This window comes from Leucoraja erinacea, chromosome 4, assembly GCF_028641065.1.
Source record: "Leucoraja erinacea ecotype New England chromosome 4, Leri_hhj_1, whole genome shotgun sequence".
Classification (NCBI taxonomy): Eukaryota; Metazoa; Chordata; class Chondrichthyes; order Rajiformes; family Rajidae; genus Leucoraja; species Leucoraja erinaceus.
This window is the reverse complement of record NC_073380.1, coordinates 61,933,700-61,959,104: the sequence shown is the minus strand read 5'-3', so window position 1 is coordinate 61,959,104 and position 25,405 is coordinate 61,933,700. Positions and strand designations below refer to the sequence as shown.

Here is a 25,405-nt window from a genome sequence, read left to right as displayed (position 1 = left end):
TATGAAATATGGATAACAAAGGAGGGCCATCCATTTCAGAATAAGCCAAGGGGCCAAAGGTGATGCCTGAATATTACCTGACATCAAGCCAAAAAATGATCACATATGATAGACACAAAAAGCTGGACACAAAACTCAGCGGGACAGACAGCATCTCTGGAGAGGAATGGGTGACATTTCAGGTCGAGACCCTTCTTCAGTCTGAAGAAGAGTCTCGGCCCAAGAGGTCACTAATTCCTTCTCTCCAAAGATGCTGCCTGTTCCGCTGAGTTACTCCAGATTTTTGTGTCTATCTTTGGTGTAAACCAGCATCTGCAGTTTCTTTGTACACATATGATAGGCTGTCAATTGTCTGTCATGCATTATCATTGCATCCAATAGGTAGAAAACTCAGTGTTTTGATTCTCAGGGAGATTCATCCACTCTATTTCACCTGTACGAAAGATTACACCATGACTGATTGAACAATAAATTGTTACATTTATGACTCCAATATCTGAGTGACTCTTTAACTACTACGTTTACCACCATTACCGTTTTATAAATGTTTACACGGTATAAATATTAAACTTCAAATTTAGGACCTTGCATCCAAGATTTATTTGAGAACAAGAGAAGGTTAATTCTTATATTGCTACAGGAATTACAACACTGGAAATAAGGACCAGGATCACAGCAGACATTTAATATTTTCACTCCAACATTTGAACATTCACCAACCTAAAACAACATATTTGCCATTTTAACATAATTTATCTAAAATTAATAGACATTGCACTTCGATTTTTCTTAACTTAATTTATATAATTATATATATATATATATATATATCTTTTGTCAGGATCCATAATGAGATGAAATCAGATAAGGGACTGACACAAATGGCTGGAGTAATTCAGCGGGTCAGTCAGCATCTCTGGAGAAAAGGAATGGGTGATGTTTTGGGTTGAGACACTTCCTCAGACTTAGAGTCAGGGAAAAAGGAAGGACGAGAGATATAGACGGTACTTAGGAGAAATGTGGCCTCAATTCGACATATTACATTTTCTTTTGTTCAACCTGCAGCGTGTAAAGAAATAAGCATAACTACAAATGGCTCAAGTAAAGTTTGAGTTAGCAGGAGCACGGTTATGCAGTGACAATTTAACTAATTCTTTGATCCCAATTCACTCACTCAGTTGAAATTGCTTTTCTGTTCCTTAAAATATTGTATTTTCCATTCTACTCTCTCCCTAAGGTAAACTGTATCATGCTCAAACACACACAGATACAATTATGCTTTAACAGGTCTTCTGAAGTAAAAACAATATTAGAGCATGGAGTCGTAGAATTGTTAAACAATAAGCTAATCAAAGGATGATTCATAATGAAGCTGGTGTAATCTTGGAACCATTCCACTGTCTTTTAACAGATATGTAGATCTCTGGGATATCCCATTGGAAGCAGAATGATGTTCAGAAACGGATACATCAAAGGTGCTCAGGTAAACATAAACTGAATAATGATGGATCCTTGGATACAAATTATCTTGATATTCCATTCACATCAAATGCTTATCAATTCTTCAGTGAAAAGTCTCCCATTCTACAAGTCTGACCAGTCAATTTGCGATACATGCTCAGATTCAGATTAAGATTCAGATTCATGCTGATGAGCCTGCTAGGCTTTGTGGGGCTTGGAGCAATTTAGATTCAATTATTTTATTATTCTCCACTTTTAAGAATTTTAGAAACTATTCTCCACTTTTAATAATTTGCATCATGAACTAGTCATGTACCAAGGCTACACACCAGATGAACAGTGAGTAAAGGTGCAAGAAGGAACTACAGATGCTGGTTAATACCAAAGATAGACACAAAATGCTGGAGTAACTCAGTGCGTCAGGCAACATCTCTGGAGAAAAGGAATGGGTGACAATTCGAGTCAGAACCCTTCTTCAGACAGGTTCTGACCCGAAATGTTGAGACTGAAGAAGGGTTCCAACCCAAAACGTCACCTATTCCTCTTCTCCAGAGATGCTGCCTGGCCTGTCAAGTCAAGTCAAGTCAAGTCAAGTTTATTTGTCACATACACATACGAGATGTGCAGTGAAATGAAAGTGGCAATGCTCGCGGACTTTTGTGCAAAAGACAAACAACAAAACAACCAAACAACCTTGATATTTTTCAAACCCCACAAAGTACTCCAGCATGTTGTGTCTATCTTCAGTGAGTAAAGGTAGCCTCAGATAACAAAGGCTCAAATAAACTTAGTACCAAACATTTACACATTCAGTATTGGATTATCACATCCTTTTGGACTTGGCAAAAACTTGTTTCAATGCAGTTTTTCTCATATGGTCAAACAATGAACTTCTTTTCCTTTGTAAAAAAATTGCATCCGGAGACTACAGATAAAAGTAATCTCCGTGTGGCAACTTGGAAGCAACAAATGCTTAAAAATATCAAGGAGGCTATTTTCTGGATAAATCTGTCAGTATCCCCCAGCAATGTAGTCTTATTGCAACTTTCACATCCAGGTCATTTCCATCTATAATACATCGTCTTCTATATTAGTATTGTTGGCATTTTGCCTTTCATACAATATGATCTCTTTATTTCCAATTTTCATCAACTTCAAATAACACAAAAGAGTGTATGCAATTTTTAAATTTATAACTGCAACAACCACAAGTATTCCCAGATAGATTCTTACTTTCAATATCAAAGAACCAGCACACAAAACACAGAAAACACTTCTAGCACAAAACTAAACCAAACGGCATAAATCTCATATTGAAGTGGGTCTCCCTTTAAAAGCTGACTAGCTATTAACCCAAAATCACAGAATGCCTATTATTAGCCTAAGTGCCTTTAACACTGCGATTAACACAGGAAATTAAATATACAGCAAGTTACATTTAAATTCTTCACATTACACGCTTTAGAAAAAAAGTTAAATATGAGACATGCACATGAATCACAAATCCTGGCAATGTACAATTAGAACAGCTGCATTTGTCAAATCGACCTGCTTTCCCATTTCTGCTTTGCTTTACTCAAGTTTTAAATGGGGTCTCTCCTCATTTCCTGCAAGTGTTCTGATAAATTACTTCCATCCAAAATGTTAACATGTACTTCACATTTCTACACAGTGATAGGACTTTAAAACTGCCAATATACTTGCAGTACATTCATTTTTTTAATCTCACAATATAATTTTACGATATAGTGATCAAAATTTAGTAATTTGCTACAGTCATGGTGTGTTTAAAGATAGTCTCTTGTAAAGCACTAATAATGTAGAACATGTGGATCTGAGTTGTGCTTACCTGAGTTGTCTGTGCATTTTAACACGTGTGAAAAGGTGCCCTGGATTGTGTGTTAATAAGAAAGCACCAAATGTCTTACCCAGTAATTCCATGGCATCATCCTCATCCTCAATGTCCTCTTCAGCCACTGATGGTGTTGCACTGTGCACAGAGTCAAATGAATCCTGGGACAGCATTGCAGCTAAAAGCTTCTTATGCTGTTGCTGCTGTTGTCTCAAGCCTTTACTCTTCTGCTCCAATTTTGTGCTGCAAGACCATTTTAGAAATAATATGTCAGTTTTAAATGTTAAATGCTTGCAACATGTGATCCAAATCAACTGCTAAATGAAACCACACAAAAAAATGCTTATTGTTGATGAAAGCACAGTAAACGTCACTATTTTTATACTATTAACATGGTCTCAGCATTGAAATTGAAGAGCAAATATGTTACATGTTTTAATCTTTACAGCAAAAATTGAGCTATCTACTACTAGCTGATAAAATTAGATTGATGAAGGTGGGAAAAGCCTCTTTATAACAACTTGCTGTAGAGAGTTTCTAGTCATGTCGACACTGGAAATTGGACATTTTGAGATAAAGACTTCAAAGTTCTAGAGAACTTAATGGCAAAGATATGGCAAAGAATGGCAAGAGCTCAGGCCATTCTATTTCCTTTCCAACCCTTCACTCTATGCCGCCTGACTCTGCCCAATTCTTATCTTTAAAGATACACAGTGTAGGAAGGAACTACAGATACTTGTTTAAACCGAAGATAGACACAAAAGGCTGGAGTAGCTCATCGGGTTGGACAGCATCTCTGGAGGAAAGGATTGGGTCATGCTTCGGGTCGAGACCCTTCTTCCAATTGAGAGTCAGGGGAAAGGGAAGAGAGAGATGTAGACGGTAATATAAAGAGATATATAAAGGGTCTCGACCCGAAACATCGTCTATTCCTTCTCTCCATAGATGCTGCCTCACCAGCTGAGTTACTCCAGCATTTTGTGTCTACCTTAGAACAAATGAACGGAAGATACATAAGTGTTTTGGTTGATAAGCGGTCCTTTTATGCTACTGCTATGACATTCCGACATACCTGAAGGGAGTACAGGATGGGTGGGGGGGGGGGGGGGGGGGGGTATGTGGTATGGGGGGGGGGGGGGGGGGGGGGGGGGGGTTGGGTGGGTGGGGGGGGGTGGGGGGGAGGGGTATGGGGGGATGGGGGGGATGGTCAAAGGATCAAAAGCATTTTATTGTCACATGTACCAATTAAGGTACAGTGAAGCTCAATTTAGGGGAGCATGTGATGTTAATGTGGGGTGGGGGTCGGGTGGAAACTGGGGGGAAGCATGTGATGGGGGGGTGGGTGGAAATTGGCCTGTAGATGTGGCTGTTTAAATTATAACCCATCACCAAAAATTTAATGGGTAAGAAACAAACCAAACACTCCTTGTTTAGTCTTTTTTTTTTTTAATCACTAACTGCACACAACTTGATTGTGTCTGGAGTAGACTGGGCTGGTGACGATTTCCAAGGGAAACTATATCAATCCAAAGTTAGACCAGGCACTTTTGTGTATGATCCATGTTAGTGCACCTGTGTGCAGCTAATAGTGTCATTATTCACACAACCCATTTCCCCCTGTAGCAATATAAACTGGAGCATAAAATTTTACACAACCATTGTCATGGAACAGTCTCAATAAAACGAGTCTGTTACGTTAGTTGTTGCTTTTCTTGCTGTTTAAAGAGTTGCTCCATGACATTGCAGAACCCAGCTTGGTAGTTTGACAACTCTTGCCGAGACTGCGGGACCCGGAGCTGGGGAGGCGGCCCGGATTGGAGACTGCGGGACCCGGAGCTGGGGCGGCTGCCCGGAGCTGATGCTGTGGCGGGCCGTCTCGGAGCGGAGACGGCGTTCCGGCTTTCGGCGGCGGCGACAACATCACCACGGAGATCCGCTGGACTGGAGGACGGCATCTTCGGCCTGGATCAATCGCCTCAGTGCAGAGGGAGAACAATGAGGGAAGAGACGGAGACTAAGACTTTGCCTCCATCACAGTGAGGATGTGCTTGGTGAACTCACTGTGGTGGATGTTTAATTTGTGTTTATTGGATGTTTTGTTATTATTGATTCTGTGTATGACTGCAGGCAACATAATTTCGTTCAGACCGAAAGGTCTGAATGACAATAAAGGAATCTAATTCTAAGTCTAATTCTTGAAAGGCAGTTCAAACATCTTCCAAAATATACCGTGTGCCAAAAAGAAGTGCTTTCTCTATGTATAGCCGCACATTATTTCTAACAGAAGACCCTCTTCTCATTTCCCCATCACCTTGAAACTCTTTCTCAATTCCTGTTTGATTCTCTAGCCACTTACCCGCATAGAATAATTTACCTATTAACCTACCAGCAGGGTCCTGTGATGTGGGAGGAAACCAGAGAGCCTTTGTAAACCCGTAGGGTTATGGAGAGGATAATGAATGAAATAAATTTTATAAGCCAAATATGTATACATAAAAGGAATTTGCATTGGTGCATTGCTTGCAAGTAACAACATGATACACAGTGGCAAAAAGCTGTTTTTAAGTCTGGCTGTGGTGGGTTTGACAGTCCGGAGTCGCCTTCCAGAAGGAAGTGTTTCAAAAAGTTTGGGGCCAGGGTGAAAGGGGTCAGAGATGATCTTGCCCGCTCATTTCCTGGCCCTTGAAGTGTACGGTTTGTCAGTGGTGGGGGGGGGGGGGGGGGGGGGGGGGAGGTTGCAGCCAACAACCTTCTCAGCTGATCAAACGATGCGCTGCAGCCTCTGGATGTCATGCTTGGTGGCTGAGCCGAACCAGACCATGATGGAGAAGGTGAGGACAGATTCTATGATGGCAGTATAAAATTGGACCATCATTACCTGTGGCAGATTGCGTTTTCTCAGCTGCCGCAGGAAGTACATCCTCTGATGGGCCATTGTGACTGTGGAGTCGATGATGGCCTCCCATTTAAGGTCCCTAGAAATGATGGTTCCAAGGAACTTAAAAGACCCCACAGATGTGATTGTGGTGTTGTTTATGGTAACTAGGGGGAGGGGAGGGGGAGGTCTCCTAAAGTCTACAATCAATTTCAGCATCTTAAGAGCATTGAGCTCTAGGTTGTCTGTACAGCAACAAGAGTTGCAGTCACACAAGATTAACATGGGCAGTTTCGATCAGGTCACAAAACTTTTAAACTCTTAACATTTTTGTATTATTCGCAGCCCAAATCCACCTGATTTTCTGCATTAAAATCAACACTTAATTTTGTGCAATCGATTTTATGTATGATACACTAGACTAAGTGGGACCCGTTGGGTCCCAGCAGCACACGGGAGCCCCGTATTCCACCTCTCCACCAATTCCAATATTCGTGGCCAGTGGGGGGTGGGGGAGCTTTTCTGGAGCGCTAGTATGGATGTTGTCGGCTGACGGGACTGGTTTCCAAAGGGCTAGTACGGACATTGTGGGTTGAATGGATTATTGGGCTGGCAGCTCAGTCATTCAAGCCTGTTGTGCTGGCAGCTCACTCACTCAGGGCTGGTGGGCTGGCAGTTGACTCATGGCTATTCCTTGAAATTCCATTTCAAGCAGGGTGCAAGGTCACCAAATTCAAGTGCAGTTTCTTACTGCTTCAAGCAGGGTGCAAGGCCACTAAAGGCAGCGAGTCTTTACCTCTCCCATCTTGCAGAGACTCAGCCACGCCCACACTTCTGGGTTTTATGAAGGCCACGCCCCTACCCCCTCCCACCACAAGGGGCGTGGCCTTCATGGCATGATTGACAGTTGAGAAAATCTCAACATTTTCTAAACAATAACTTTTTTTTTTCATCGTTGGGAAAAATCCTCAGCACCCGATGAGCGGAGGGAGACTCTGAGTTAGATGGCCAAAAATCACAGCCATACGTGGTAACGCTTTTTCTAAAATCAATATAAAGCGCAAACAGGAAGTGGTCAAGATTAGACTTTTAATTATATATAGAAGGCAAGGCAACTTTAATTAGGCAAGGCAACTTTAATTAAGCAAGGCAACTTTAATTAAGCAAGGCAACTTTAATTAGGCAAGGCAACTAATTAGGCAAGGTAACTTTAATTAGGCAAGGCAACTTTAATTAGGCAAGGCAACTTTAATTAGGCAAGGCAACTTTAATTAGGCAACACAGCTTTAACATTTCCAAACCAAAGGCAACACAGCTTTAGCATTTCAAAACTATATTTTCAAACCACATTATGGGCACTGACAGGTCCGTAAAACCACTCACAGTTTAGTAGACATGTGTTCAATGTTATTCACAGCTCAGACTGAGAGACATGACCCTCTCGCTCCCCCCATCTCGCAGAGACTGACTGAGGCACTCAACACCTCCGGGTTTTATTATCCCTCTGGAAGGGGCGTGGCCTTCAGGAGAGAGCATCTCAACATTTTTTAAACACTAATAACTCTTTTATTTTTCATCGACGGGAAAAATCCTTTTGTCCTGTGCAGCGGAGGAAGTCTGAGTAACATGGCCGAAAATCACAGCTGTAAGTGGCAGCGATTTTTCTAAAATCAATATGCAGATCAACAGGAAGTGGTCAAGATCAGACTTTTAGTAATATAGATAGAAGATTAGTTTAAGTGGGACCCCTTGGGTCACATATTCACATGGGAGGCCTGGTCCCCGAACACAATATTCCACCTCTCCACCAATTCCAATATTGGTGGCAAGTAGGGAAGGGCTTTCTGGACCACTAGTATGGGTGTTGTGGGCCGAAGGGAAAGGTTTGCAGAGTGCTAGTATGGACATTGTGAGCCGAATTGATTCTTGGGTTGGCAGCTCAGTCACTCAGGCCTGGTGGCCAAAATGTCCCTCCTGGATAAATACGGGCATTTTGGGCAAAAGGTACTGGTTTCTCGGCGAATAGGGGCCTTGTGGGCTGAAATTAGTGGTTTCAGGCAGGCCAAACAACTCATTTCATTTCATTTCATTTCCATTTCAATTTCAAGCACAGGGCAGGCCAAACAACACGTTGCATTTTCATTTCATTTCCATTTCCATTGCAGTTTCAGGCACAGGGCTGGACAAACAGCTCATTGCATTTTCATTTCATTTAATTCTCCATTGCAGTTCCAGGCACAGAGCAGGCCAAACAGCTCATTACATTTTCATTTAATTTCTATTTCCATTGCAGTTTCAAGCACAGGGCAGGCCACACAGTTCATTGCATTTTCATTTCATTTCATTTAAATTTCTATTGCAGTTTCAGGCACAGGGCAGGCCAAACAGCTCATTGCATTTTCATTTCATTTCCATTTCCATTGCAGTTTCAGGCACAGGGCAGGCCAAACATCTCATTGCATTTGCATTTCATTTCCATTTCCAGTGCAGTTTCAGGCACAGGGCACACCAAACAGCTCATTGCATTTATTTCATTTCATTTCCATTTCCATTGCAGTTTCAGGCACAGTACAGGCCAAACAGCTCATTGTATTTTCATTTCATTTCCATTTAATTTACAGTTTTAGGCACAGGGCAGGTCAAACAGCTCATTGCATTCTCATTTAATGTCCATTTCCATTGCAGTTTCAGGTACAGGGCAGGCCAAACAGCTCATTGCATTTTCATTTCATTTCCATTTCCATTTCCATTGCAGTTTCAGGCACAGGGCAGGCCAAACAGCTCAATGCATTTTCATTTCATTTCCATTTCCATTGCAGTTTCAGGCACAGGGCAGGCCAAACATCTTATTGCATTTTCATTTCATTTCCATTTCCATCGTAGTTTCAGGCACAGGGCACGCCAAACAGTTCATTGCATTTATTTCATTTCATTTCCATTTTCATTGCAGTTTCAGGCACAAGGCATGCCAAACAGCTCATTGCATTTTCATTTCATTTCCATTTCAGTTTCAGGCACAGGGCAGGCCAAACAGCTCATTGCATTTTCATTTCATTTCCATCTCCATTACAGTTTCAGGCACAGGGCATTCCAAACAGCTCATTGCATTTTCATTTCATTTCCATCTCCATTTCAGTTTCAGGCACAGGGCAGAGAAATAGAGTTTAAGCTGTATGTTATAGGCGGAAGGGAAGGTAATGAAACAGAGTTCTTTGGGGAATTTCCAGAACTTAGGGTCCCGGAACATCGAGCAATGGTGAAGAGAACAAATTTGGTGTGCACAACGTTCCAGACTCGGAGAAACACAGGTGTGTCGGAGAGCTGGCAATGACCATGTACATGTGAAAATAAGGATGAAAATATTAAAATAAAGATATTTATTAATTGGGAGTTGGTATTGGCCTGTAAGGATCAATGTAATGGATGAACTGGGCTTGGTGCAAGGTGGTAAAATAAAATATCATTTTTTCATACATGAACAACCGAGTTTTTGGTAATCTTGTTTATGGACATTAGAATCCAAGTAAAATCTATTCTTTGGATCCTTTGCTCTCCAAAGGATAGCACTGGGATAGTCGGGTGTGGGGGGGGGGGGGGGGGGGGGGAACAAACCCATGGGAAAGGATTTAAATTTTATCATGTAAATTTAATACAAATATCAATCAATTGTACATCACATCATCTCACCAATGATTATCTACAAGTATGACCCAACTAACATATTCCAAAAGCATTTACCATGAATGCAAATAGATTTAAAAACAGAAATACATTTTGAACTGTGGGAACATTTCAGGTGAATCACATGGCACAGTCTGGAACCATGCAATACATAATACATGGCAGGTTATGGCACAAGCTGACCAACATCAGCCAATGGAACAAGATAAGCATTGGGAGAACATAGAAGTATGGAGTAGTCAGCATACACTTCCTTCCAAGCTCTTTGCACTTTAAAGTATTTGCCTTGGGTAAACCTTAGCAAGAATATAGTATTCTATCTAAGAGATAATTAGCTAACTATTTAAATTGTGACGCTAATGATATTCATGATGGTTATTGCCACGAGAATAAAGCAATATAGGCAGTTAATAGATTTAACAAGAATGGGAGCAAGAAGAAATATCAAGCACTGATACCCTTGCTTATATTTTGCCGATGTTTACCTTCCAGAGCTGTGGGCCTCTTCAGTTTCATCCTTAATTCTGGGCACTGGAGGGTGTAGCATCTCTGCAGCCAACGGGTCAGCATCAGTTTCCTCACGACCAACCCACTCTCCAACCACTCGGGGTCTAACAAGTGACGAATTGTAAGCCCGCAGATCCTTAAACAAAAACACAAATAAATCCATGGTCATTGTACATAAAAGTAGCCAGCTTTAAAAACAGACAGAACCTGATTAGATATGCTGATGCCAATGCCAATATAATACATATCTGGAGGCAGCAGACTCCTCATTAGGACAATTTCACTTCCCTCTCTGGATTTGTAAATGTCCTTGGAATTTATTTCAGTGTCTCAAACACCCTCAGCAATAGAAGATTGGCAATGGAGCAGCTAAACCAGATGGCAAGCAAGCAGATGCCAGGGTTTATGGGGAGAAGGCAGGATAATGGGGTTAAAAGATAGATCAGACATGATTGAATGGCGGAGTAGACAATGGGCCTAATTCAGCTCCTGTCATTTATGAAGTCGCAATATGGCTGAATGAAACTGGTCTACAAACTGGATATTTTATATCCCTCTGATGCACTGATATTTGCTCAGGTAAGTGTAAGTGACGGGGATCCAGTTGAACGCACTGCTGCTCCATTTGATATCAAGATCTAGTTTCTTAAAATTTATAAGCTTTGAAAAGATATAATTCGAATTCTATCAACGGTAATTGGTAAGACATGTTAATACTACACATCGTGCTGTAATTTAAGCCACCAATTAAAGTTCAAACCCATTTCTTTCATTGGTCAAACCCCTGATGAGTGGAATGTCATTGGAAACAATGAGCGTAATAATAGAGGTATCAATAACCAAAGAGAATTCCCCAAGATACTATAATTTATTTATGAGATAACATTCATGGGGTGACAAGGAATTCACACAAGAAATCCCTTGCAGAATATATGTAATTATTATTTTATCCTGACCTGAACCAAATACATAATTTAATCATTAAATCCATGCAGCCTTTGTGCAGATTTATCAATGTGGCAAATTGATGAGGAGGTGTTCTAAAGTTAAAACAAGCAATCATACCCGAAAAATATAAAGCACATGTACAGCATAAACCATTGAAAATTACACTGCATATACTATTAAAATAAGTCTTCAGCAATGTTCAGATCTCAAAAAAACATCTGAAAGAATCACCCATTTTCCCTCAATGTCCCCAAATCTGTTGGCCCTAGGCTTACATATACTCAGTACAGAAGTCCTGAACTTGCTAATAGATGAGCCAAGTGTTCTGCTACGGACTCCAGAGAATCTACTTGAAGTTCCAACACCAAGAGAAAATATTGCAAACCAAGGCATTGCACCACATTGAGAAAAAAAGGCAAGAATACAATAAGATACATTTTAATCATTTGTATTTGCAGTAATGTTTATGTTCACGTGTTTTGGTTGATTATATTTAATTTATTATAAGCAAATTAATATTTTTGTTTTATTCATTCATTTTACTTTTAATGTATTTTGAACATCTTCACAGGCAACACAAAATAGGGGTATGGCTTTGTCAATTCTCAAACATTTCTCTACAGTTTTGTGAATGGAGTCATTGGACGATTACATCACATGAAGCCCAGAATAGTTTACAGCACAGTGGCTAATTAGTAGAGCCACTACCTTATTCTGCCAGAGCCTCGGGTTCAATCCTGATTTGAGATGCTGTCTGTGTGGAGCTAGCACATTCTCCTGAGCCTGCCTAGGTTTCAGGCACATGCCATCAAGGTAGGCAAGGTAGGTACTTCCTACCCTGACTAATATTATGAAATGGTAATTACTAAGTATAAATATTAAAGGCATGGGAGAATTATGCCTATCTAAGAGATCGATCTCTTAGATAGGCATAATTCTCCGTGCCTTTCAACTGCAGCACTTGCAACACGCGAAGGTCTGTGCAGCCCACGTGCCGTCAGTGCTGTTTCAAGTCGTCAATGACAAGCGGGGCTGAAGGCAGCTGAAATTCTGCCTTTGCTGTACTGCGCAGGCGCAGCAGCCTAATGCGCCTGCGCAGCGCTAGTTTCTTGCCGGGTTTTTCAAATATGGATTGTCATTATCTGAAGAATATCTTAGGAAACAAAGAGAGTAGAATGCCGTTTGTGTACCAATAATGTGGTAAGTACATTTCTTGGTGCTATATGTTTTTAAATACCGTATTTCCCGGGGTGGGAGGAGTTCCTTTCACAACGTTTGGGGAGTCTGTCCTGGGGTAAAGTTGCAGAGGGGGCGGGAGCATTGTGAAGGAGGGGATCTGGATCATGTCAGTAACCCACCAGCGACGCTTCTTGCATGGAGCCACCGCATTGAGGCGGGGGGGGGGGGGGGGGGGGAAGTAGCAGCTCGGGTGGCTTTGAGCGGAACCGGCCGCCACCTCAGCGCCTTCTGCCGGCAAATTGAATTGTTACTGTCTTTATTTTAATTTTTTATTTTTACGGAGAGAACAATCTGCGCATGCGCAGTTTAAGTTTTTTTTTTAAAGCCGACTGACTGCCTACCCTGAGTAATCACTCACGGCACGTGCCTGCTTAGTTTGTTTCGGGTGCTCCAGTTTCCTCCCACATACCAAAGTCACGCAGGTTGGTAGATTAATTAGCCATTTTAAACTGCCCTCTTGTGGGTAGGTGAGTGGTAAAATCTTGTGGGATTTGGGGAAAATAAAACATGAGGTTAATACAGGATTACAGCGAGTGGGTGGTTGGAATGGACTTGGAACCAGAAGTTTCTTTCTATGCCGTTGCTCTCTGTACAGAATATTGAGCTGTTGAACAGGAGGGAAGTTCTGATGGGCATCATTGAGAAATACTGAAGTAGTAGTGAAAGATTATTACTGAGAAATTGTGAACGGAAAGTTAAGGGAGGCCGTCATTGGGTTAGGATAGAGGAGATATCAAACAGAACGTTGGGCAGAGAGATTAGAATAGAAAAATCAAATAAAGATCTTATTAAACCCTAACAACAGATTGTGAAGAATAGGTGGTTATTCATTGGAAGGGAAATGGGCTTCCCTGACAAATTTTGAGAAAGATCCCTGCCCCCCCCATCAGCTCACAAGTAATTCCAGAAAGGCTTTTATCACATATTATGTCCTTCTCAGCATATTTAGTTTCCAAACTGCTAAATGCAAAAGTATTTAAAGCAAAAACTCCTTATCAGTGGCTTTGAATGACATTAACTGCTGCGATAAATATCATCCGAATGTAGAAATTAAAACCCAACCATAGTAAATAGATTACCCACAGACATTAAATGCTTCTTCTTTAACAAAAAGATTTGTAAGATATAGCTATGCTGCACTGCTAGTCTATAAATTATATTTCAAATAAATATGCAAGCATTCTTGAGGTCAAAACTCAGCGTAATAAAGAAATATAAAATTAGCAATTGGATTTAGATCTCCAGTTGAAAAAGGAATCAGAAACCAAATAAAAACATTGCATGGAGTGTGCATTATCTCCTTTACAGCTACCATGCATTAAAATGTTTCAAAAGGTTTAATTGATAATTTGCTAAAGGTCACAATTATCATCAGATGTGTAATGATGTGCATGTGTTGAACATATACTTTTCAATTTAAGCTTTCCAAACTTCAAATGTATCCACTGAGCACAATTCTACGATGCTTCAACACTGGGGAATTTAATGCAGTACACAAGTGCAACAGAACAAAGTACTGACACAGATAGACAAGACTGTGGAGAAAACATTTGGCACACTTGCCTTCACTCGTCGGGGCATTGAATACAGGAGTTGGGATGTCATGATACAAATGTGTACGTCGTTGATGAGACAACACATGGGAGTGCAGCATGCAGTGCTGGATACCAGCAAGTGGATGTCATTAAACTGGAAAGAGTGCAACTGGTGCGGCACGGTGGGGCAGCGGTAGAGTTGCTGCTTCGCAGCACCGAAGACGCCTGTGCGATCCCGACTACGGGTGCTGTCTGTATGCTGTTTGTACGTTCTCCCCGTGACTGTGTGGGTTTTCTCCGAGATCTTCGGTTTTCTCCCACGCTCAAAAGACGTACAGGTTTGTAGGTTAATTGGATTGGTATAATTGTAAATTGTCCCCAGTGTGTGCAGAATAATGTTAATTTGTGGGGATCGCTGGTCGGTGCGGACTCGGTGAGCCGAAGGGCCTGTTTCCATGCTGTATTTCTAAACTACAGAGAAGATTAACATGGATGTTACTGGACATGAGTGGCTATGAGTTATAAGCCATAGAGACATTTTCCTTGGGTAGGGTTCTATAGTGAAGGTTGACAAAGAGTGTGAAATTCACCATCACTGTCAGTGCACCAGTACATCTGAGGAAAAGGCAGTTGCGAACCTAGTTCTATAGACACCATATCAACCTGTTCCTTAAAACCCAAACACAAATTCTGATAATGGTAGTTTTTTTTTTCCTGGCAAAGATCTACTCCAAATGCATGTAGCATTGTTCTAGAAAACGTATCTGCATTAACATAGGGTGCAAGTAATTAACACTTTTTACCAAAACCCATTGAATGACTAAAATGTGAGAATGGATTGGTGTTAAAGGAGGAGGAATTTCAAAAAAATTCAAATACGGAAATCAATTGCAAGATATTAGCATTCAAATTATCTGTCCATAGTATTGATATTCCCAAAATATTAGGGGACACAATATGGAAAAAATATTCTAATATTTCTTACATTTCGGCAGGTTTACTAATTTAAAATCTGGTAAATATTTCTCCTTGCCTGAAAAGAAAGATTTTTTATTTTCACATTTTAATCATTGATGCATATGGGGCAAGTGAGGACATCATAAATCATAGCAACTGTCAAGATATAATTAATTCTCCAAAGGCAAGTAATATTGCTGCCGATAAACATACCAGCAACCAATTAAGAGATAAAATGTAACAACCTCTGTAACTTATCCAGTTCAAAATAGCTAAATGCCATTTTGATAAATGCTCAAACACTACCTACAAGCATGAATTAAAATTTGATGGTAATATATTCAGAAGTTGTCCAAGTTTTACATTGATTGCATTCTATTAATCATTTTGATTTCACAATGTATAGATTTGGAAAAATGTAGGGAAATCTGTACGGAAATTTCTGTAGGGAAGTTCATTCAAATGGGAGCATGGACTAATATCCAAATATCTGCTTGTAATTCCTGATCTCCAAACATTTCATCATCCTGACACATTGCCTAATTTAATTTTCATCTCATTTCAGATTTTCTGATGTCATGTGCATCTTTACTCAATGTGGCCTCTCATGATTGAATTTCCTATTTAAAACACAAATTGCAAGAAGCGACACTGGAATTTACTTGGAAAAAAACACAATCCACATTGATAAGATTTTATAAGAAAATAAAAGAGTCATGGGCCTCAACAACTCTCTATGAGCTGGCTCATTGTCATGAGTTGCAGCAGTTACAGAACAATAAATATTTTATTAGTCAGTGCAAAACTGCGCAAAACATATGTTGCTCTACAGGAAATAAAATTGTATTGTTATTTTATAGAACATATGTATTAAGCGTACAGTGTACAAGCTGTCAAACTTTACTTGACCAATGAAGTCAATGAGGGGTATCTTCCTTTTATGTGATGATTCCTCATTATACCAGGGATGTGCTCTGGGCGTTTGTTCTCCATATACTACGCTCAGTTCTTGGGTGAAGGAATATGTGATGGGATTGTTAATATTAAAAAGCAGCACAAATTATTTGAAAGGCAGAGGGGAACTTACGATGGCTGAATACCAAAATCATCATCTTCGGTACTGCAAGTTAAGTAACTGATTATCAGAAGGCAGATTGTCCACTCTGGTGAGGCTGATGTATGTCCCGGTAATTTAAATTTACTCTTAGACAATGTGGAAGGAACACAGGAGGCCAGGTGAGTTGTTCCCTGGACCTGGGAGCAGCAGAGGATCTCACCAGGACCGGCAGGATTAAGTTTTTATAAAAATCCATCTTTACTCTGTGCACAACTTGCACAACCGAACTTTAGTTTTAATATCTTCTGTAACATTTTATCCCACTTCCCATGCCCCTTTTGAAACAAAAGCATGTATGTACATATTACAGGCATTCAAAATACCTTATATTTACATCTGTCTTTTTCACATACTTTTCTTTCTCTAATTATTTACACATTGAGTCACATAGCATGGAAACAGGCCCTTTGACCCAGCTTTTCCACCTCGACCAATATGCCCATCTACATTAGTCCCACCTGCCTGCGTTTGGCCCATATGCTTCTAGGCATATCCTATCCATGCATCTGTTCAAATGTCTTTTAAACATTGTGGTAGTACATGCCTTAACTACCTCATCTGGCAGCTTGTTCCATATACCCACCACCCTTTGTGTGAAACAGTTGCCGTTCAGGTTCCTATTAAATCTTTCCTGTCTCATCTTAAACCGATGTCCTCGGGTTCTGGATTCCCCTACGCTGGGTAAACAACTCTGTGCATTTACCCTATTGGTTCCTCTCATGATCTTATACGCCTCTACAAGATCATCCCTCATCCTCTTGCACTCCAAGAAATAAATCCTAGCCTACTCAATCGCTCAATCCCTCGAGTCCTGGCAACATCTTTGTAAATCTTCTCTGCACCCTTTTCAGTATAACAACATCATTCCTATTACAGGGTGCCCAAAACTGAACTCCAAATGTGGCCTGTCCAAAGTATTACCCTAACTTAACCTCCCAACTTCTATATTCAATACTCTGACCAATGAAGGCCTATGTGCCAAAAACCTTCTTGACCACCCTATCTACCTGTGACACCAGTTTCAAGAAACTATGTAGCTGCACTACTCGATCCCACTGCTCTACAACACTCCCCAGAGCCCTACCATTAACTGTATAGTCCTGCTCTGCTTTGACTTCCCAAAATGAAATACCTCACACTTATCTGTATCAAATTGCATTAACCTTTCCTCCACCCACCTGCCCAACCGATCAAGATTCTGCTGCAATTTTTGATATCCATTTTTGCTGTCTGCGATACCACCTACAGTACTTTTGTGACATCTGAAAACCTACTAATCATGCCGTGTACGTTCTCATCCAAATCATTGATATAAACCACAAACAGCCCTGCACTGATACCCGAGGCACACCGCCAACCTGAAAACTAACCTTCCACCATCACCCTCAGCTTCTTTCATAGTCATAGTGATCTCCATCTTCAAAGCTGAAATGGTTGACAGTGTAAGCGAGGTATAAGATGCATCTATTAGGCCTGAATCCATGTTAATGCTATGAGTTTGAGGCAAATGTTGCTTTTGGTCCTGATTGATAGTGATTGGTAGGTGAATGATAGGCTGCAACACATTGACCAAGACTAGTTGTGTGCAACATAACATTTAGCCTGCACAAGGTCACTGAACATATGGAAACGCATCCTAGTCTCAGCGCTTGATGCTTCCCTTCCACTGTTACAAGTATCTTCTCCCACTGTCTTTGAGAAATTTAATTGAAGGGTTCTCAAGTATCTCATGACAGAATTTCTCCAGCAGTTTCAGAAAATCTTGAAGCTCGTGCTCTTGCTCACAGTGCTTCATTTATAAAGGTGTCCAAGGTCAGATTCAATTAAAGATTACCCGCCAGCTCCTGCTGCAAATATAATTCATCCCCCACCCCCTTGAAGAAGTGCAAAGTGATCCTCTCACGATATTACTCTTCAGATGAAACCGTATTCTTTTCACCTCAACAGTGCAAATTAACAGTCAACATAGTTGGTATGTTGCCTTCACTGGAAGCAACAGGCATGGTTTTTGCACACTGCAATCTTCCTGGCTGTTTTCAACACCATTTCATGTAAACATGACTTTATTCAACATGTCCCTACACCTCCTCCCTCACATCAATCCAGGTACCCTAGCAATCTTAGGTGAGACAGAGGTTCATGTGACTCCTCTAACCTCATCTACTGTGTTTGGTGCTCCCAATGTGGCATCCTTTACCATGCTGACCTTTTTGTCCTGGGCCTCCTCTAGTGCTAGAATAAGGCTTCACACAAACTGGAGGAACAGCACCTCATATTTTGCTTACGTAGCTTACAACCCAATGGTATGAACATTGAAGCCCTACCTGACCCAGGTGCACACCCTTTTCCTCCACTATCTTGCAAAAACACACACACACACGCGCGCGCGAGGAATAAAAGGACTTACCTGGTCAGATTCATCTGGAGTACCAATACCTAGCCAGGAAAAAAAAGAGAATTAGAAATCTTGTATATTTTTTAGGATTTACCCTTTAACAAGAGGATTGCACAGCACTTGCAACAATCTGTAAAATTACATTTAAACAAGTTTTAGCATAGTTATTTGCACTTATGTTATTACTTTTGCAAGCTGGGAGATGGCCAAGTTGATTAGTTCCAGAACCTCAAAAACAAAAAGTAGCCTATTCAGCATTGAATGATTCTTCTGGGGATTCATCAAGGGAGAAAGACTGATCTTGAAGTTTTGAAGTTTGAGAATGCTTCAAGCAGAACTGGCACCCAGCTGTTACAATTTTAAGTCTGTTTTGACAGACAATATTAGTTAATTATATTTAACGTAACTGTACCTTTGCAAGATTTTTCAAAACAGAGAATAGGCATACACTTTGATATGTTACACTACAGCATTTCCCTGCTTCTCCCACACCCATGGTCATTTTTCTATGACATGCTGTGAACATATACAAAGCTTCAAAGGAGTTCAGTCTTACGATGAAGAACAAATGCAGGCTCTAAACCACTGAAAGGCTTGAATTTTGTATTGATTAATCATAGATTAAATAAAGTTTAAAAATGAAATAAAGTGAAGCATTTTTTTCTTTGTTTGACCGTCAGCATGATTTCAGTAATAGGGGGAAGTTCATTGACCTCAAGGGTTGCTATCCTAGATACTTTGTATACAAAGTCATATTTGGTTCGTTCTCCTATTTCTACATGAATCATGCATCAGATATATGTAGATAGAATTCAAAATCATGGGAGGAACAGAGAAAACTTCATAATAGTACAATTATGGGAGAATTATGAGTTTTGCTTCTTCCCATCAACCTCCAGAATCTTGAAAGAATAGGCTTGGATGTGGAGGATGTTTCCACCAGAGGGATAGCCTAGGTCATAACCTCAGAATTAAAGGATGTTTCTCTAGGAAGGAGATGGAGAGGGATTTCTGTAGTCAGAGGGTGGTGAATTTGTGGAATTCATTGCCACAGGAGGCTGCGAAGGCCAAGTCAATGGATATTTTTAACGCAGAGATAAATAGATTCTTGATTAGTAAGGGTGACAGGCAGTAACGGACTGGGTCCAAAAATATTGATTGTCAGGAGACAAAGGGAGCCCACTTCATCAGGGGCCCACGATATAGGGGACCCACTTCATCAGGGGCCCACTTGCCATCGGGCAAGCTGACACCCTGGCCAGTCCGCCACTGGTGACAGGGGTTATGGGGAGCAGGCAGGAGAATTGGGTTAGGAGAGATAGATCAGCCATGATTAACTGGGGAGTATACTTGATGGACCAAATGGCCTAATTCCACTCCTATCACTTATGACCTTATGAATCTGACTACAACCTATTTCAGCACCAAACTACAATGGGCTTTGCACTACTAAAGCTGCACAACAATATTTTGGCTTGCACCATCATGACCTGCTTCTTTGCATCTTTATCATTATGTTGTTTAGGTTGATGTGCCTATAACAGCTACTGTCACAGTACACATGATAACAGGTCACAGTACACATGATAATTAAACACTCTTGACTTTTGACCAGGCATTTGTTAAGTGGAAGGCAGAAAATAGTGTTGCCACAATGTTTCATTATATGTTATCATTCATGCTATACCATTAATTTTGGTGTTAAACTAAAAAAGGAGCAATATTATTAGTAGTTATTATTCAGCTTTCTTTTAGTCTCAAACCAATACAAGCATTTTAGGTCCATAATTCTAGAAATTCTCATTAATATGCATAGCAGGGTACACATTGTTGCAGGGTACACATTCTTGGGTTCACATTGTCCATAGCCACTACCAAACACTTGTGTGGGGGACAGGCATTCTAAAAAAAGAGCCATCATTCATGGTGACAACTGAGATGTTTCATATTTATTAATAAAAATATCAATATCTGCAATCAAACCTTTCCTGCAGAAGAGAGATAGCTTGAGCTATGTTTAACAACAAAATCAACAGTGATTAATTAGAAACCAATCAATTAACATGGACAGAAATAAATGAACAGCAGTTAAGAAAATGTTTATTCAGAAAGCTCTCACTTTCATTAGAACCTACTTAAATTTGAAATTAAATAATGCACTACATAATAATGCACTGTGAGAATCTTATTATATTTATCTATTCATTTTGTAATAATTGATTATATAGTGTGTGTGTGTGTGTGTGTGTGTGTGTGTGTGTGTGTGTGTGTGTGTGTGTGTGTGTGTGTGTGTGTGTGTGTGTGTGTGTGTGTGTGTGAATGAGAATATTACCACGAAAAAGCAAAGATTAGTGATATTAATTTACAAAATGAAGTAGCTTTTTTCCACCCAGATAGTTGCCTTATTCCTTTTAAATATATTTCAATGTTTCTTTCAAATCTTTCTGTTACTTTACCAATGAACTGAATGGTGAAGAGAGCACACATTTTGAACAGAATTAGACTGGATGAATCACCTTTCTAATCTTTCAAAAGACTTGGCCTTTTCTCCCTTCCCCAGACTGATGAATCCAAGTTCAGGAAATCAATGATACGATAGCCCATAGGAGCTAATGTCATCAGAATGCATCTGTGCATCTGTACTTCACTGTGCCTTGCAAGCTAACTTTCATCTGGAAATTAATGGGTTTTATTTCCACAAAATGCTGGAATAACTCGGCGGGACAGGCAGCATCCTGTCCCGCTGTGTTGCTCCAACATTTTATGTCTACCTAGGGTTTTAACCCTGATAAATTGAGTACTCCAAAATCATCTTCTGTCTTTGGTAAAATTCAAATATAGATTGGTTTATAACATAGAAACATAGAAAATAGATGCAGGAGTAGGCCATTCGGCCCTTCGAGCCTGCACCGCCACTCAATATGATCATGGCTGATCATCCAACTCAGTATCCCATTCCTGCCTTCTCTCCATACCCCCTGATCCCTTTAGCCACAAGGGCCACACCTAACTCCCTCTTAAATATAGCCAATGAACTGGCCTCAACTACCTTCTGTGGCAGAGAATTCCACAGATTCACCACTCTCTGTGTAAAAAATGATTGTCTCATCTCGGTCCTAAAATACTTCCCTCTTATCCTTAAACTGTGACCCCTAGTTCTGGACTTCCCCAACATCGGGAATAATCTTCCTGCATCTAGCCTGTCCAACCCCTTAAGAATTTTGTAAGTTTCTATAAGATCCCCCCTCAATCTTCTAAATTCTAGCGAGTACATGTTCATAATTATTTGGAGATCTAATTGGAATTGGAATTGCTTTTTATGCTACCAACAGGGAATCACTGAAAGTTTATTCTATTTGAATTAATGAATGTTTATTGGCCAAGTATTCACGTACAAGGAATTTGCCTTGGTGCTCCGCACACAAGTGACAACATGACGTAGCGACAATTCGGAATGACACATAAAATATTAAACGTTAATAATAAAACATTATTGTTTAAGCATGGGAATTAAATAAAATACCAGAGCAAAAGGAGGCTACAGATTTTTGGTTATTGAGTAGAGCAACTACTCGTGGAAAAAAGCTGTTTTTATGTCTGGTTGTGGCAGCTTTGACAGTCCGGAGTCGACTTCCAGAGGGAAGTGATTCAAAGAGTTTGTGACCAGGGTGAGAGGGGTCCGAGATGATCTAGTCCGCTCGCTTCCTGGCCCTTGCAGTGTACAGTTCATCAATGGAGGGAAGGTTGCAGCCAATAATCTTCTCTGCTGATCGGATGATTCGCTGCAGCCTCTGGATGTCGTGCTTGGTGGCTGAGCCAAACCAGACCATGATGGAGAAGGTGAGGACAGAGTCTACGATGGCCGTACAGAATTGGACCATCATTGCATGTGGCAGATTGTGCTTCCTCAACTGCCTTAGGAAGTACATCCTCTGTTGTGCCTTTTTGACTGTGGAGTCGATGGTAGCCCCCCACTTAAGGTCCTTGGAGATGATGGTTCCCACAAACTTAAAATACTCCACAGATGTGACTGTGGTGTTGTTGATGGTGAGTGGGGTGAGGGGAGGAGGAGCTTTCCTAAAGTCAACTATCAATTCCACTTTCTTAAGAGCATTGAGCTCCAGGTTGTTGCAAGGGCACCAGGATGCCAGCTGTGTAATTTCCTGTCTGTAGGTAGATTCTTCCCCATCCTGGATCAGTCCAATCAGGGTTGTGTCGTCCGCAAACTTGAGAAGCTTGACAGAGGAGTCAGTGGAGGTGCAGTCATTGGTGTGGAGAGAGTAGAGGAGAGGGGAAAGTAGGTAGCCTTGCGGTGCTCCTATGCTGAGGGTTTGCTGGTCGGAGGTGTGCTTTCCCAGCCTCACATGCTGCTTCCTGTCTGTCAGAAAGCTGGTGATCCACCAACAGAGGGTTTCAGGTACAGTCAACTCAGAAGGTTTGGAGTGTAGTAGCTCTGGCACAATGGTGTTGAATGCAGAACTAAAATCAAAAACAAAATACTCGCATAGGTCCCCTGGCAGTCTAGGTGCTGGAGAATGAAGTGAAGGCCCAGGTTGACTGCATCAGCTACAGATCTGATAGGCAGCTACAGATCTATTGGTTCGATATGCAAACTGCAGAGGATCCAGCAGGGGGTTCATGATATTTTTCAGCTTAGCCACCAGCACGCCTTTCAAGGGTCTTCCAGACGACAGTGCGACAGGTCTGTAGTCATTAAGACCAGTAATCCTTGCCTTTTTGGGTACAGGGACAATAGTGGAGACTTTGAAGCAGGCAGGGACAGTACAGGTTTGCAGGGACTGGTTGAAAATGTTTGTGTGGACCGGTGCCAGTTGTTCGGCACAGAGCCTGACAGTAGAGGGGAAACCATTGTCTGGTCCTGTAGATTTCCGGCTTTTCTGTCTTCTCAACAGCCTCTCCACCTCCTCTATTTTTTATTGTTTATGATGGAGAAATGATATTGTGCAGCACGGAGGGGAGGGGTAATTGGGGGTGAAGTGGTGATTGGTGTGGGGTGGGTAGGAAAGGGTCCAGTCTTTTCAGACTGGAGTCTTGCTTTAAGTAGGTGTAAAGTGGTGAATGGGGAGGAGTGGGGGTAGAAGGGTCCAGTCTTTGCAGACTGGTGTCTGGCTGTGTGGTTGGTTGGGGGGGGGGGGGGGGGGGGGGGGGGGGGGGGGGGGGGGAGGGGGTACCAGGGTTTACGTTTCTGCTTGTCAAACCTGCAGTAGAACTAATTCAGGTCATTGGTCAGCTGACGATTGTCCAAAGTTTGCAGTCTGAATGGAGACTGAAAACTGACCACCACAATAATGTCCCTGCTTATCACAATTGTTAGCAATTACTGCAAAAATGGTAGATTTATACAATGCATAAATAAAATCAAGTATAGAAACATTAAGAAATTATGTCAGGTTCTTTAAAATTAGCAGTTGTGATCCCATTACAGTTCTGATTTTAGCAAACACTACGACTATCAATCTTGATGCTATCTTCCGCATTGTGAATTACCAGCAGTTTGACATGGTGCGTGATGTCTCAACTCTGACAGCTTCAACAAAGTGTTGCTTTGTGAGATGATTTTACTTGAAATAAATAGCATGGTTTAGATAAACAAGATTTTTCAGTACTTTGCCACGATCAATACATAAGGCCAATTATATTGATTATCTGACAGTAGTGTATCTAAAGAGATGTCGTCCTTGTTGGTGCTAATATGCATGACAACTGTATTCTTGAAGTAATTGTTGAATAATCAATTTAGCAAATGTAGAAAGGGACCAAAGGTTCTAAGCACTTGATGTAGAGTAGCTTTACGCTAAGAACAAACTCAAAACTATTGTAATTAAAGAAAAGCAATTGAACATATTAATACAAAGGACACAGTTTTATCTGGCTCATTAAATAATTGTAGCGGGTTTATGTTGGGATAGCCAATCTGCTTGATTTTCAGACTTAAGCAAGTTAATCAAACTGTGGTTGCTCAATTTCAGGGTATAAGTATAAAATTAGCATCTCTCTTGAGACAAGAGACTGCAGCGATAGTGAAACAAATACACACGATCTAGTTGATTTTTTGTTGATTGGGGAATTTAAAAAAAACTTGAATAAGTTTAAAAAAACAAAGGCATCAATAGAGATGGAGACAGAAGGTACGCTCTGATGACGATACTAAGAAATAAGATGCTATAGGGTTAGATTATTTCCAAGACTTCCAAGCTTGTTCTGGGTTAAAGGATTAATTTCTCTCTCTTTGTAAAGTTATTTAAGTTATTTCCATTCCACTGTCTCAACCCATTCGAAACTTAGCATGCTTTGCCACATGTCAGCAGCCTGCAATTAACATCTAAAACTGCTCAAAAATAATCTGAGATATACTTAATGCAGTAAACACCAATCATTTCTTCAATTTCTGAGCAAAATTGGTCAGTGTAAATTTAACACTCGTGCACCAAAAGGGATGCAAATTCAATTCAAAAGTATTTCATATCAATCTATCTTGGAAGACAAAGCTAAGGTTGTTGGGATTTCCACTTATAACGAGAGATTGTGTTCTCATTACTGTCAGTTACCAATGAAAAATACTCACTGTGAGAGAGGTGTTCCAGAGCCTTGCCCAGCCTCTTGCTCTCCTGAAGGATGTGATTCAGTTCATCAAAGTTGTGGCTTTCGGGTTTTGTTTGCCAGTCCAATGCAGTATGTTCTATTGACCTTGGTACTGCAGGCATTATGAGTAAAAAGTCAGCAACTTATCATATAACCATATAACCATATAATCATATAACCATATAATCCTCACTGATTCTCACCTTCAGCATATTTTTTCATTAATAGAGCGTTA

The 25,405-nt window shown here is 40.7% G+C and overlaps 1 protein-coding gene across 2 annotated transcripts in view; it reads right to left on the bottom strand.

Annotated features, from left to right (window-relative positions):
- Window positions 1–25,405, bottom strand: part of LOC129696486 (uncharacterized protein C8orf34-like) — a 123,848-nt gene that overhangs the window by 85,165 nt on the left and 13,278 nt on the right. For both annotated transcript variants that reach the window (XM_055634433.1, XM_055634431.1), the window contains exons 3-6: window positions 25,154–25,282; window positions 18,580–18,608; window positions 10,355–10,512; window positions 3,390–3,556 (exon numbers count right to left, since the gene is read on the bottom strand). In XM_055634433.1, coding sequence (XP_055490408.1) covers window positions 3,390–3,556; window positions 10,355–10,512; window positions 18,580–18,608; window positions 25,154–25,282 — 483 coding nt within the window. The remainder of the gene's footprint in view (window positions 1–3,389; window positions 3,557–10,354; window positions 10,513–18,579; window positions 18,609–25,153; window positions 25,283–25,405) is intronic.